General features: G+C 40.0%; 1 protein-coding gene across 2 annotated transcripts in view; it reads left to right on the top strand.

Annotated features, from left to right (window-relative positions):
- Positions 1 to 16246, top strand: part of PATJ (PATJ crumbs cell polarity complex component) — a 346204-nt gene that overhangs the window by 277852 nt on the left and 52106 nt on the right. For both annotated transcript variants that reach the window (XM_032427605.1, XM_032427611.1), the window contains exons 33-34: positions 1365 to 1482; positions 4918 to 5051. In XM_032427605.1, coding sequence (XP_032283496.1) covers positions 1365 to 1482; positions 4918 to 5051 — 252 coding nt within the window. The remainder of the gene's footprint in view (positions 1 to 1364; positions 1483 to 4917; positions 5052 to 16246) is intronic.

The raw sequence follows: 16246 nt of genomic DNA, 5'->3' as shown, positions 1-16246 counted from the left end.
TCTCTCTGACAAATAAATAAATAATCTTTAAAAAATGTATAAAATAAAATAAAAATAAAAACATAATTTGTAGCGTTCTTTAGCTACTACTGGCTTTTAATCTGACCTCTTCCTCTAAATGGCTGTGTGATTTCAGACAAGCCACTTGACATGGTTTCTTTATCTGGAAAAGAAAGTAATATTGTCTAACTCTCCAGCTTGGTCTCAGGATTAAAAGAATTCATGGATGTAAAAGTGTTTTTAAAAACTGGAAAGCACGACACGGATACACAATGGCTGGTGTTCTAGTTTTTATATACTGCACCGTGCCTTGTTTTGAGGCATGGCCTTCCACTGACAGAATCTTGAGGTGTCATTGTTCTGGAGCAGTTACCTTGATCCTATTTCTAGACTCCAGGGACAGCCTGGTGCTTCACTGCCTCCACCAGAATCTTCCAGCTGGGGATGGGTTCCCTGGCTACATACAGATCCAGAAGGCAGGTCAGGTCACTACCTATGTTTCTTAACTGCCTGTTAAGCGAGCATGGAGTCCTTTTGGTTTTTCTCAGTTTTCTAATACTAATATTCATTGGAGGTATTATCCACAAAAATCCAGAATTACGAGTTAACTTTCCAAAGCTCACACAGCAAAGGTCTTTGTACCTTCATTGAATTACAAATTCATTTTCAACTCTGAGTTTCCATGTCTTCAATTTTGCTCTTCTATATCCATTCAGCGACTCATTCATTCATTCATCAAACATTTATTGAGGGTCCACTATGTTCCAGGTACTGGGAATTAAGGGTGAATAAGGTATAGTTCTTGGAGGTGAATTAAAATGTTCAGTGTACCTGGCACTTAGTAGACTTTGAGTGGATGCTAATTTCCTCTTCCTGGCCCTCATGTTGCTCAATTAACCTGCCTAATGCATTTAACTATTGTGGATGTATCCAGAAGAGAAGGACATTGTTGTATGCTCAGAACATCTGCAGCATAGATTGCTTTTCAGTGGGCACAACATGGGTATGTGGACTTCACATCGATTTCATCAGAATCAATGGAAATTGTAAAAATTTTTGTTCTGCTTCCCAGCCCCAGCATTGTATACAGACCACAATGATAGCGTATCATCAGCTGTTATCCTTCTCCCCTTCCTTCATCCATCCTTCACTGAACATCTTAGATGTCAAGTTAAATAGGGAAGCATGGGGCATGGGACAGAAATCATCCTAACTTCCTCCTGCCACCTCTCCCGCTCTAAATTCTCAGACAACATTATTGGAGTGCCACCATTGTTTTGGTAACAACACACCAGTTTTAAAGTCTTATCCTCTGGTTTTCATTCTCCTCTTTGACATTCCTCTAATTTTCCTTTCTTTTGTAGGCTGTCAGCCAGATGAAACAGCAAAAATATTCAACAAAAGTCTCCTTCAGTTCACAAGAGATACCTTTAGCACCAGCTCCATCATACCATTCCACGGATGTGGATTTCACAAGCTATGGTATGATTCTTTCTGTGAGCCAAACTGAATTGACTCCTCCAACATGAGACAAGGAGGGGATGATGATATCCTGGAAAGGGCACTGGACCAGGCGTCAGGAAGCCTGGCTCTGCATCCCTCCTCCACTTCCTTAGCTCCAGGACGTGGGCAGGTCACCATTTTCCTCACCTGCTACTGGGATTGCCCAGGGCTTATTGAGTATGAAAGTGCTAGAACAAAAAAAAGGCCCTCAGTAAATACTGTTTGCATATGAAGCTTACAAATTATTCTGTAATCGCTCCAAAAGATTGTGTTTAGTGTATGAGTATTATCTCCTAAAAATCATATTCAGTCAAATTGTTAGCCTTGCATATGTTGATGTAAGTGATTTGAAGACTGTTAATTTTCAGTGCTTAAAGACATGAGTATTCGCTTTCACTCTTTGAATTCCTGGCATGAATTATGCTGACTGGCAGTTGAAAATAGAATTTCAAAATGAATAATGAGTATTTCCACTTTGCTTTTATGTGATGTAAGTCCATAAAAAAAGTGGCCTATTTAAAACACTGGGCTCACCAGTGGCGAAGCACAACCCTGCATGAATTTAGCAGGACTAACACCTTTACGTATTTGTCTTATGCATATTTTTTCAGAAATATTAACTCAATAAAAACTTTAGCAAGCAGGTATTATTCTAAAGTACTGGGTTTTTACTAAAATACTTGATGAATGTGGTCAGCAAACTTTGACCCATGGGTCAGATTTGGCCCACCATCTGTTTTTGTGTGGGTGCAAGCTAAAAATGGTTTTCATATTTTTAAGAGGTTGGAAAAAGTCAAAGGAGTATTTCATGAAAATTATCTGAAACCCAGACTTCCCTGACCATAAATAAAATTTCATTGGACTACTCCTTTGTTTACCTGTAGTCTTAAGGTTGCTTTCACACAATGAGGATAGCATTGAGTAGTTCAGCAGAGAATGTATGGTCAGTAAAGCTCAGAATACTGACCACCTGGCCTTTTACTAAGAAAGTAACCACAATGTTGACCAACTGAGTTTTGATAAGATGCATCACATATTTATATCTTGATAACAGAAATTAATCTCCCATAATTTAATCTATGGAAATTCTACTCATTTGGTCATCTACTTACCAAACATTTATCGGGGGCTTGGTATGTCAGGCTTTGGGCTGGCCCGATAGGAGAAATACACACCAACCCTGACTCAGGACTGGCCAGGGTGAGGCAGAAGTGAAAGAAGAGAAATGCCATCCCCAGCATCTCTCTTCTCACTCAAGAGGCTAACTAGTCATTTACAAAAGGAGTATAAACTTTGTAAAGCATTTATGAATTTAGGCACTATTGCACATTGTTTTTATTGTAAATGAATGGAAAATGGAGTGTGAAATACATTTGCTGCCAAAAGATCTAGAGTCAGATTAGGTTTATAATTTAATACTCTCCTTCTAATAGGGCATTTTTTATTGTTACCGAGGTTGTGTCACTAAATTCCTCACTCTTAACTAGGAGGCCATTAGCTTAATAAATGCCATGCGGTCAGAAAGAGCAACTGTAATGCGTTATGCTAGTTGCTGGACTGGGCACCACACACCATTGTTCATTTACTTCCTATTAGAAAGCAGCTCGCTACGTGCATTTTTCGGATGAGGAATGAGCCTCCATTTTTACCCACCTATTAATTCCCTTCTGGGGAGCTTAAATCCACGTTCCCACCACTCCAAAACCTGCTTTATTATTATTCTTGCTGAGTCAGAGCAGAACCCTCCACAGGCTTACCTAGAGCCTCTCTCCTTTTGTTGAATATCAGGATTGGCAAACTTTTTCTGTAAAGAGCCAGATAGTAAATATTTAAGGCTTGTGGACCATATGGTCTCTGTTGCAAGTACTCAGCTCCGCTGTCGCGGGATGCTAACAGCCGTAGACTGGAAGTAAATGGATTAGCAGGGCTGTGTTCCAATACAACTTCATTTATGGACATTGAAATTTGAATTTCATGTAATTTTCACATGTCTTGAAATGTTATTTTTCTTTTCATTTTTTTTTTTCAACCTTTTGAAAATGTGAGAATCATTCTTAGCCTGTAGTCCATAAGGGGGCCCTTGCTGGGACAGATGTTTAATGAGCTTTGAGGATCCCAGTTTGGCCCCTGTGCATTAGCTGCAGCTGGCCAAAAGGTGGGGCCCTTTATTCTCAGCCCTTAACTAAATTCTATCCCAGGGTAAGAGTCAGTACTCATGATGATCGAACTTAGTTGTCAAAAAAGATGACATTCTTTGGAGGCTCCTTATTTGTACAAGAAGCTCTTGAAGCTAACATTTTGAATATTTTGATTTTTCAATTAGTTGGGTTCAGTCATCTGGAAAATACACATATGTAGAAGTTATGCTGGATAAAGGGGTTGTATTAAACATCTTTTCCTAGCCAGTAAATATTTTTTTCTCTCATTTTTTAAAGAAACCCAATCTAGAACAGTGATTTGGGGAAACCTGGGTAGCTTAGTTGGTTGAGTAACCGACTCTTGATTTCAGCTCAGATCTTGATCTCAGGGTCGTGAGTTCAAGCCCCACGTTGGGCTCCATGCTGGACATGGAACCTACTTAAGAAAAATAAATAAATAAAATAAAACAATGATTTTAAAAAGTAAACCATGGGGCACCTGGCTGGCTCAGTCAGTAGAGCATGAGACTCTTGGTCTCCAGGTTGTGAGTTCCAGCCCCACCTTGAGGGTAGAGGTTACATAAAAAAAAATTTAATGTTAAAAATTTAAATTAACCATAAAAAATTAAATCTTTTTTAAAAATTTAAAAAGTAAACCTTTATAAAGTAGGAGTAACTCCTTTAACAAGTTTTTCAGCTGTGGACCCAGCAATTAGTTCTTGAATGTTGTGTTTATGACAGTTTTTTTTTTTTTTTTTTAAACTGTGTATATGTTTCGGGATCATTGTTAGGTAATTCTTATCTTAACATCATACTTTATTGATGAAATCCTTTATATATCTTAATTCATGATATGCTCTAACTGAAAGTATTTAAGCACTAATTCTTCTTAGTATCTTCTAACTATAACCCAGAATCTTCTGTCATACCAGTCTTCATTTTCATTAGAACAGACGCCTATATGTACTTAATCATTTAATCATCTTACATCTTCCCGTATGAGTTTTCAGGGTATGTTTTAAGCTTAAAAAAATTTCAAGTATACTTAAAATAGATGATTGAGTAAGGGGGGTAGTTACTGTTTTCATCTCAAAAGCGTCGGGTTTCATCCCTTCCTGAAAGGGCGTTAAGGACCCAGCTCTTTGCTGCATGGTGCTCAGCAGGAAAAGAGTGAAATGACAAACATGTGTAAACCCTGTGCTCCCCAACTAACAGAGTGTGCGTGCCGGGCTGCATCCCCTGCTTGCCCATCATTCTGTGTTTCATCCTTCTCCAGGTGGTTTCCAGGCCCCTCTGTCAGTGGACCCAGCCACGTGTCCCATTGTTCCTGGCCAGGAAATGATTATAGAAATATCCAAGGGACGTTCAGGTCTTGGTCTCAGCATTGTGGGAGGAAAAGACACACCTTTGGTAAGTTCCTAGAAGTGAAGTATATCCGCTGTCAGAGAGTTCCTTGTTGAGCCTCATTATAGCCTTTATCACTTCTGTGGAAGAATTGGCTTCTTTGTGGTATGGAAAAAAACATAATTACAGACATGCATGTATATTCTGGCCAGCTTTCAAGTTTTTCTCAGTGTTTCATTTTCACCAGGATTTTCTCTACCTTGAGTATTTTTTATAAATGCTTATTATTTTTTTTAAAGATTTTATTTATTTATTTATTTGACAGAGAGACACAGCAAGAGAGGGAACACAAGCAGGGGGAGTAGGAGAGGGAGAAGCAGGCTCTCCGCCGAGCAGGGAGCCCGATGTGGGGCTCGATCCCAGGATCCTGGGATCATGACCTGAGCCGAAGGCAGACGCTTAATGACTGAGCCACCCAGGTGCCCCTATAAATGCTTATTAGACCAACAACACTGTAGCAGCATTTAGAAATACTATAACAGGATCTAGGGGAGCGTGGGTGGCTCAGTTGGTTAAGCATCCGACTCTTGATGTCGGCTCAGGTCATGATCTCAGGGTCGTGAGTTTGAGCCCCAAGTTGGGCTCTGCGCTCGGCAGAGTCTGCTTTAAGATTCTCTGTCTTGGGGCGCCTGGGTGGCTCAGATGGTTAAGCATCTGCCTTCAGCTCAGGTCATGATCTCCGTCCTGGGATGGAGCAGGCTCTCTGCTCAGCAGGGAGCCTGCTTCTCCCTCTCCCTCTACTACTCCCTCTGCTTGTGCTCGCTCTCTCTGTCAAATAAATAAATAAAATCTTAAAAAAAAAAAAGATTCTCTCCCTCTCCCCCTCTCCATCCCCCCAGCTCACATGCATGCTCGCTCTCTCCCAAATCTGCTAAATTATAAAATAAACATTTTTTAAAAAAGAACAGGATTTAGGCCAGTGTCTGGTACCTACTAAGTGTAAGATAAGTATGAACTGTTATTATTATGATCATCATCATCATTTAATGGAATGCTAGACAACAATATATATCAATTAGTCTAGCACAATTTAGGTTTTGCTTTATTCTAACCATGTTCATGTCTACTCATAATTTTAAAAAAATTAGAATGTTAGTTTTTGCTTGGATGATGGATCTTTGATTATTCATTGTGTGTGTGTATGTGTGTGTGTATTTTAGAGAAGGCGAGGGGCAGAGGGAGAGAGAATCTTAAGCAGGCTCCATGTCCACGCAGAGCTCGATCTCACAACCCTGAGATCATGACCTGAGCCAAAATCAAGAGTCACTTAACCTACTGAGCCACCCAGGTGCCCTATTTAGTATATTTTGATGTCACTACTCATTACCATTTTTTGGTAAAACTTTCTGTGTTTTGATTTATAAAAATGTGATGAATCAACGCATATCTCTTTGAATAAGTAATACATACATATTATACTCAGTTAAACTGACACAAAAGGATATAAAGTAGAAAGCAAATCTCCCTCCAACCCTTTCCCCCCAGCCCTGCCCTCCAAACCCATCCTGGGCCTCTCCCTAGAGACGAGTTTTCTTCTTAATATGTTTTTAAATGAATATTTTGGTATTTCTTTTGCCCATTTTATTTAGTAAGGAATAGATTGTATATGTCAGATTTACAGGTAAAACAGGTGTAATATGATCAATAAAATGCATTTTCATTTTTGGCAGGAATATAATATTTCCACGTTAGTACTGTCGGGAGGTGGGGAGATCCCGTTATATTTCTCTGTAGTAACTATTAGGCCCGTGAAGCCCTAGGCAACTCAAGAACCGCACAGTGCGGCCGAACCCCGGGTCTCCGTGTATTCTGCCTGCTCCCTGTTCTCGGCCCTTTGCCCTCCCGCTATCCGACCTGACCTAGCGAAGGCAGACCCTCCTAGTGCACAACCTAAACAGGACTGTACTTAGACGCCAGCGTTTGTTTATTAAAGGATTTTATCTCTGTCCACCTGATTAACGTGTTGCTATAACTTTTCTCCTGAGTTGGGGATAATTTATTTCCTGAATGACCCTGCCTTGGCCGTGCGGGCAGCGCCTGCTGTTTGTGGCTTCGTGCATACACGAGGGTATTTCTTCATCAGCTTGGATGAACTGGGGACACCTGGAGTTAACTAGCTCAGCAGCCAGTTTTAGCTCCCACCCTTTCATGGGGTGAGATTTAAGTACGATTTAAAAATATCGCCTGGACCAGACCACTTGAAGGGAAACTTCTAAAGAAAAGCTTGCCCCTTTCCTCAGCCACAGAAGCTGAACAGATAGCTTTCCAAGCCAGATAATGAGAAATGCGGAAAAGTTCTGGGGTCGTAAGGAAGTGAATATATATACATATTACATATTTTTAAAGCATATTATATGTAAATCGTTATCCCAAGGTCTTTGGGGTAGTATGCAGAAACTATTGGCCGACCCTGAACATTGGCTGTTCCTACCTTCCAGAGCCTGTTTTCTCATTTTTCCAAAGAGATATTCCTGAATATTGAATAAACTGAATTTATATAAATCTATATTTGAAATGAACCAGGGAAATTACATTTTAAGGAAATTCTGTAGTGAATTCTTTCATGAAGAGGTAACCCTCTGATTTATTTTTTGTAACTCTAAGTCTGTACTGCTTAAAATAAGGCAGAACCAGATTCCCCATAGGAAATACGGAATTTTTTCCCAATAGGAGATCTCATAGCATGTTTTGCCCAGCTGAATGAGTTTGTTAGCTGATTTTTTTTTTTTTTGGCTTTGTTATTAATCTGATTTTGCTTTATGTGGGTGGGTTAGAAAACCTGAATAAGACGTGCCCGTGCTACTTTTGGGGCTCCGCTGTTGCACGTACTCGTGGAACTGGCTACCAGCTTGGGGCTTCCGCTGTCCGCATCACCTACTGCTTCCTGGCTGAGGCTGTTTGCTAAATACTACGCTCTGCTTCTGCTTCTCTGGCCACCACGAGGCAGCCCACCCCCCGCCAAAAAAAAAAATTAAAAAATTCTTTAACAGCATTCTGAAGTTCATAATATATAGTTCTGCCTTTTGAGGCTGTAAATACCACTGTCCTTGGAAGGATAAGTACCACTTAAAAATGAGAAATGGGACATAGCTTTTATTTCTTAACCCCAGGTACCTCGTCAAAAGCTGTAAGTTAGACTCACGAGTTATATATAGCTATGTCGTTTTTTGGTGAAGCTGAACAGCACGGGTGGGTGGAAGGTGCTTTAACAAATAAAAGATCGTTTACCACAGTGAAGATCTTTTTTTCCTTCCAAATTTTGATATGGAATATGCAGCCTCAGGTCATATTATCCAGTGGGGTCATGGGACTGCACCTAGTCAGCAGGAAGTTAGCAAATGAAGTTGAGAGCATCTGAAAGGAAATTGTGGACAGTGTTGACCCACTGTCAAAAGTACCTTTGCACTTGTCTTTGCACATTTGATTGTGTGACGCACCCTTACTTCAGCTCTGACATTCTGAGTGCTGGTGACCCTTCTTAAGCATCTGCTGCAACCCGCCCAGTTTGGGTTTCTGGGTCCTCTTTGTTGTGTATCCAACAGGCACTTTTGCCATCTTTGGAGGAATTAAGCCTCTGGGACTTGGTCTTGACACCACATCAGTCCTATCTGCTATAAATAATTGCTCCGGAGCCAAGGCAGATGGTTTCTGAGATCAGAGAGGGAGATCTCACTTAGCATCCCAGTGTGTTTGCAGCCAGTCATCTAAATGGGCCTTTTAAACACCAAGATAATGGTGAGGGTGAGCCTCTGGGGAAGGTTTATGAGTGCACCTGGACCCAATCCTCAATGACAGACTTCTACCTCTGTTGTTTTAATCCTCTGATGTGCTCCCAGGTCTGCTTTTCGTGAATGTGGCTCTTACATATGTTTCCTTAAAGGCTGCCCTTTTCTTAGTACCAAGGACCTAAAGTTGAGTGAAATAACCCTGTCCTTACACTGTCAGTCAAGTTTATTCTACTACCTTCAGTGTTGATGGTCTAATATAAGGGACCAATGAAAAATCCTAATAAGGACTATTAAAATAGGAATTTTTCTCTGGAAAGTAGAAAAAAGTACAACTAGGGGCATCTGGGTGGCTCAGTCAGTTAAGCTTTCAACTCTTGCTCTCAGCTCAGGTAGTGATCTCAGGGTCTCGAGTTTTAAGTCCTGCCTACACACAGAAAGAAAGAAAGGAAGGAGGGAAAAGAAAGGAAAGGAAGGAAGGAGCAGGGTGGCTTATAAACAACAGGACTCCGGGTCTCACAATTCTGGAGGCTGGAAGTCCAGGGTCAGGTGAGGGCCCTCTTCTGCATTGTAGACTTCTCATATCCTCACAAAGTAAAGGGAGCCTCTGTGAGGCCTCTTTTATAAGGGCATTAATTTCATTCATGAAGACTCTGCTCTCATGACCTAATCCCCTCCAAAAAGTCCCACTTCCTAATACCATCACATTGGGCATTAGAGTTTCTACATGTGAGTTTAGAGGGGCACACAGCAAGGAAATCAGATAAGGTATAAAATAGATAGTATATTTATTTATATTATTTCCTTCCATCCATCCACCCACCCATCATCCTACCTCTCACCACCACCACCACCACTCTTTTTGGTCTTAGAGTGCTAGTTTGCATGAAATCTTACAACTCAGAAGACTTGACATACTCTGCCAAATGAAAGACTGAGGACCCTTACCTCTTATGATGCTCACCACATATTTCTTAAGCCTCTCCCTGAATCCTTCCATCCCCCCTTCTCTGAAATGTTTGCTTGCTGATGAGAAGTTTTATCTCTAGTGTCCTCAGAAGAAGTAAAACATAGTCCTCCAGTGTCATTTTTGTTGGAGTTATTTTATTATCAGCCTTGGGAAGAGAAATAAAAACTTAAGAAACAGATTTTTTATCTGAGTATTGGCAGACTTGGACTGTTCTTGGGATTGAACAAGTGAAGTGCAGAAAGAATGACAAAAGGTTCTCCAGGACCCTCACTCTGTGCATTTTCCTTTCTCTGGTTACCATTGTCAAAGGTCCCAGACTGTAGATAATGTGTTATATCAAATCTAATAGGCTGAGTAATGATGCTGATTCTATGGCATCCAAATCCCAGATCTCTAACTGTAGGGCCTTGGACAAGCAACTTAACCCTTCTAGGTTAAATCTGCTTCTTCATTTGTGCAATAGTGGTGACAACAAAATCGACCTCTTACACTTGGTATGTGGATTAATAAGATAAATAATATAAAGGACTTTTTCCAATGCCTGTATACTGAGTTCAGTCATTTTTTTTTTTTTAAAGATTTTATTTATTTATTAGATCGAGCACAGAAGCCAGGGCGGGGGGGGGGGGGGCGGGTCAGATAGAGAAGCAGAGTCCCTGCTGAGCAGGGACCCCAACATGGGGCTCAACCCCAGGACCCTGGGATCATGACTGAACCACCCAAGCGCCCCATGAGTTCATTTATTATTGATTATTATTAAACATTCATATTAAAACATATCTTCAGGGACGCCTGGGTGACTCAGTTGGTTAAGTGACTGCCTTTGGCTCAGGTCATGATCCTGGAGTCCCGGGATCAAGTCCCACATCGGGCTCCCTGCTCAGCGGGGAGTCTGCTTCTCCCTCTGACCCTCCCCTCTCTCATGTGTGTTCTCTCTCACTCATTCTCTCTCTCTCAAATAAAATCTTAAAATATATATATATATATATATATCTTCAGCTCCCTTCATCTGTCTTTGATGTATCAGCTGCACACTGAGAAACATAACTTTTTAGATATTTTTCGGCATCACACTTTTAAAAAGTGATTTGACACTCTTCTTAATATGTAATTAATATGTATCCTCTTATTTAATTCTCATAACAACCCTGTAGAAGAGGTAGTGGTATTATCCCCATTTTACAGATGAGGAAATGGAGACGCAGATAAGTTAGGTAACTTCTCCAAGGACATAATGCTAGCGGTTCGTCCAGTTGCAGTTTAATCAGACGATCTGGCTCCAAAGCCACACGATTGGGCTCCCTCTCTAGGGCTACCACTATGTGTCATCAACCTTCACCTATAAAAGGGAGTTCTTCATCTCACCCACCAGACCCCGAGTATCTTGAGAACAGGCCTGTTTTATTGTATTTTGTACCTTTAGTATCCCCATATAGTGCCTTGCACACCTAAAAATATGACTGTCTAGCCTCTGTGAGCCACTCTGGACTCCAGCCAGGCTGGCCTCCTTCCATTCCTTTCAAGACATTTGCACGTGCTGTTAGATCTGTCTGCTGTGCTTCCCTGATCAGTTTTAACTGTGGCTCGAGTATACTGTTCATTTCTGGGTATGATTATGTGGTTGACAAGGACATTGTTGAAACCACATCATTGCAATTGAATAGAGTTGGGAAAGGGAAGATCGGAAGGGACAATGACAACTCTCTGCAGACGTGGAAGGTTATCTTTTTGTGGATGAGGGATAAGAACAGGTTCTTCCAAGGGGCTTAGTGAAAAACAGGTTCTTCCAAGGGGCTTAGTGAAAAACAGATTTCACATTTTCATAAGGAAGGACTTCCTAACATCAGCTGGGCAAAGGTGGAATGAACTATGTAGTGAGTGCCAAATCTCGAGAAATATTTGACAAATGCAGGCAAGCCGCTCTCTGCAAGGATATTATTATTAGGCTTTATTTTTTAATCAGGAAGGCAGGCTCCCCACGGAGCAGGGAGCCCGATGCGGGGCTCGTCCCAGGACCCTGGGATCATAACCTGAGCCAAAGGCAGACGCTTAACCGACTGAGCCACTCAGGCGCCCCAAGGTTATGGCAGTCTAAGGAAATTCATTTTCTCTCTCTCTTTTTACATTCTCGTCTCACAACTTTCTTAAAACTTCAATCTTCAGTTTTTTTTAGCTAGAGAATAAGGCTTAATTATTGTTTAGTTTTGTTCTATGGAAGCTAGTCATTGTTACCACTTTTGGAAAGGTCAAGTTTATGAATATAAGCCCTAGTTGTTACACTTGTGTTGTTCCTCTGGGCTGGAGATAAGCTTGTCTCTTTGTAAGAGGAAAACAATTAGCCTAGGACATTTGTTTTGTCTTTATATTCTTGGTACCATTGCAGCAGTGTAACTGAGGTCAGTGAATTCCCAGGGTAGACTGTAAAATTTATTTATTTATTTATTTATTTAAAGATTTTATTTACTTATTTGACAGAGAGAGATATAGCGAGAGCAGGAACACAAGCAGGGGGAGTGGGAGAGGGAGAAGCAGGCTTCCCGCCTAGCAGGGAGCCCGATGTGGGACTCGATCCCAGGATCCTGGGATCATGACCTGAGCCAAAGGCAGACGCTTAACGACTGAGCCACCCAGGCGCCTGGTAGATTGTAAAATTTAGATACTTGTAATATTTAGAAGGCCAGGGAATGTCAGATTCTGAATCTTATTTCTCTCCATGTTTCAAATCAGTATTTTTTTCACCACCTGCAATTTAATTCAGTCTCATTAAACAGCAGTTCTGTAGATAGGAGAGGTACATCAGCAAGAAGCATGGAGGTAGAAGGACTCTCACATTTGGATACTATGTGGTAAAGTCATCCATCTAGAAATTGAAGTGAAAAATACCTGTCTTTTAGCTCTAACCATATGTCCAGCTCTGCAGCGACCTCACTTAACCCTGATTCACCATGTTGCATGCTGTTGTTTAGCTGTTACTGCTTTTGGCCGTTTAAATGTAGAACTGTAGCAACTTAAACCGCTAGGTATTTTTTTTGAAGTAAGCAGAATAGAAAACTATTTTACATTTGATTAAGTGTTTTATTTTGCTATTACCTTCAAATGAACTTTGCACGGTCTGTTTCATGAGGAGTGTGGTTTGCTTTGGCGTGTAATCCCCCAAAGCCAGGCTCCTTTTATCATTATTGCTTAAGTCATATATTTTTACACAAAACATCTTATTACCTTAGTTTTATTTTAAAATCAAAGCAGAGTTTGCAAGAAGTCTATGAATCACACTGAAAGAATGTTAACGAATAGTACCTCTGAATTTCCAGATTTGGGCATTTCTGATCTTAAGGAATACGACTGTAAGCAAAAATATTATGCAAGCTGAGTAAAGTTTAGATAAATAAGGACCAGATGGAACTATAGGGACTTATAAAATATAATGCAAATATTATCCCATTTCCTTAAAATGAATCTCTATTTCAGTATGAAAAATTATATTCATATTGATGAGTATCAACCTTTTGCTAAATCAGTCTTGGCAAGGGAACTCCATTTTAAGTAAATATAAAACAGTTTCTTTTCTGAGTTTGAGAAGGGAAAGTTTTTCAGAATCTTAAAATGTGAAACTTTATATATTCATTGCAATTCTTATATTAGCTGTTTTATTGCTGTGATTTTCATTCCACATTTTAGTTACCTGTGGTGTGCAAGAGTTTGCAATCCCTGAGCTTGAGTTTTAGGATAGTTTATATAGTCCATTGTTTAACACACACACACACACACACACACACACACACACACACACACAGATTGCTGTTACCGCTTCCTGTGTAACTGATCATTTAATCCGTACTTTTAGTCAAGAGCCACTAGTATTGCTGATTTAACACTCATTCATGTTGCCTATAGTTTATTACCCAAGAAAGTTTCTGCATTTCAAAATAGTAGGTGCTGAACATTGTGATCCATTTTCTTTCCCTTGGAGAGTTTTGTAGGTATGAATCTTCATACCCTACCTGAAGCATATTAGAATAAATGAATAAATTGAGATTAATGAATAAATAGAGACTCACCCTTTGTTCCTTTTGTAGCAGAGTTTTATGCGGATTAGTTGAAGACTGTTGTTTTGAGATTTGTAGAAAATCTATGTAGTGAAACCTAATTTATTAGAGTATCCAGATTTCAAAAAGTAAGATTCCAAGTATAGTAAATTCTTTCGACTGTTGACTTCCCTTGTGTAGCTATGGCTTCTTCAGGTTTTCTGAACATAATTATTCAACCTATGAAGTTGGCAAACAAAACTCTTATCACTTTGACAAATATTGTACTTCTTCTAAAGTAATAATCTTTTATTGTATCCATGGTAGGAAAGCAGTATAGTGAATGTACACTTGATTCTGAGATTCATCCAAATTATAAAATTAAAATAAAATGAGGAAAAAAACTCATCTTAGAATAAAGAAAATATGGCATTTATTGACTACATTCTGCCTCAAGTCCTGCGTGTTCTTATGAGATATTGAAAGTAATCTCTTAACATTTTGCTTCTCATGAATCAGCAAGGGTATGCCAAATACCTTTTGCATCAAAGCAGGGGGCTTAAAGGTGGGGAAGATTAGCATCTGTGCAACTTGTCTTGAATCATCTTTGCCCTTTACCTTTGTAATGGGTTCAAAAATATATAGATCTACAAAACACATGGAATGTAAGCATAATAACACATGCTACAGCAAGAAAAATGCATTCAGTCTTCCACCCTTGGGTTAATCAACCTACTGCCCCACAATAGCAGGGAAGGGAAAACAGAGACCTGCCTTTGTTGACAGGAGTCCTGCCATCCCTATTATAGATAGCCCATGTTTGCTTTTCTACCTTTATCACCTTTCATGTTGGACTTCCCAGCTATGTTATAGAGAAGTATCACCAGGGAGAAGCAACAATAGGAAGTACGATCAGTTCTTGTTATTCATGCTAATTATGTTCTATAAAGTCATAGCAAACACTGAGTTAGTGAATACTGAACCGTTACTTCCAGGGTAAATACAGAGATGGGTTCCTCTGCTCACAACATTTTTTAACAGTCGATAAATACATAACCTTGTTTTACATGTGTTACTTTTTTAAAGATAGTTTATTTTAATATCTATTGTTGACTCATTAACATTGAACTCATGGCCAGCAACACTGTAACTCATAAATGAACAGAAGTTATCTGACACATGTATTTTTTTCCATATGGCACATCACAGCCTTCTCCTGCTTAGAAACATAAGACAGCACTTCAGTCTTGTGCTTGGGGGCTGTTTTAAACAGCAAAAGCACAAACATACAAAACATGTGGCACTAAAAAGACCACAGAAAAGATGCTTATTCACAATATGAGAGCTGAAACATGAAGGCAAAATGTCACCTTGTTCTACTTTTGCTGGGAACGAGTGAATCAGGCAACTGAAATTTTTTACCACTTTGCCCATGTCCGCAAATGACTGTGAATGCACCAGGAACATTGATTTGGGGGAGTGAGTGAATTTGCAAATACGGAATCCACAAACAATGAAGACTGACTATACTTAACGAAAACAAAAAAATCAAAATATCTGGTAACAGGACTTTTGCAGTCTGGCTTAGATCTTGTTTACATTCAAATGGTCCCTTGGCCTTAGCCCTGAGCAGTCCATGACTTCAGAAAGAATAACCTAAAGGGGTGCCTGGGTGGCTCAGTCAGTTAAGTGTCCATTATGACTCTTGATTTCACCTCAGGTCATGATTTCAGGGCTGTAAGATTGAGCCTTGTGTTAGACTCTGCACTGGGCTTGAAGCCCGCTTAAGATTCTCTCTCCCTTTCCCTCTGCCCCACCCCTCTTTTTCTCCCTCTGAAAAAGAGAGAGAGAGAGAAAGAAAGAAGGAAAGAGAAAGAAAGGAAGGAAAGAGAGGAAGGAAGGAAAGAAGGAAGGAGAGAGGGAGGGAGGAAGGAAGGACCTAAAATATCCTGTAGCATAATCATTCGTGAAACGAAGCACTCAGGGGGCCCCTAGCTGGCTCAGTTGGTAGAGCGTGCGACTCGTGATCTCCGTAAGTTCAAGTCCCACTTGAGTACTTAAGTAGAGATTACTTAAAATAAAATCTTAAAAAAAAAAAAAAAGGAAGCAATCAGTTGTATTCTTGGTTCACCATAATTATAGGAAAAATAGAAATTAAAAAATGGACCAAGACTGTTGTCATTCATCCTTAGAGTCATGAATTTTGACCACTCTGACATACATTCCTTCCTTCATGTCCCATGTAGGCCCCCTTCAGCCTTAGATATATATGTGTTGGGAGTCCTCATTAGCAAATACTCAACATCTATTTGGCCGACACTTTGCTTGACATTATATACATAATCTCACTTCATCCTCAAACCCTGAAAGGTAGGATTTATTCCATTTTACAGAGACAGGAACACTGGTTCAGTGAGGTTAAACACCTTAACAGAAGTATCACAAAGCTGTGATAAGTGGCAGAGCTCAACTCTGAACACA

Source organism: Phoca vitulina, unplaced genomic scaffold (genome assembly GCF_004348235.1).
Source record: "Phoca vitulina isolate PV1807 unplaced genomic scaffold, GSC_HSeal_1.0 scaffold2, whole genome shotgun sequence".
NCBI classification, from domain to species: Eukaryota; Metazoa; Chordata; class Mammalia; order Carnivora; family Phocidae; genus Phoca; species Phoca vitulina.
Note: the sequence above shows the minus strand (reverse complement) of the source record. Positions and strands in the feature narration are given on the sequence as shown.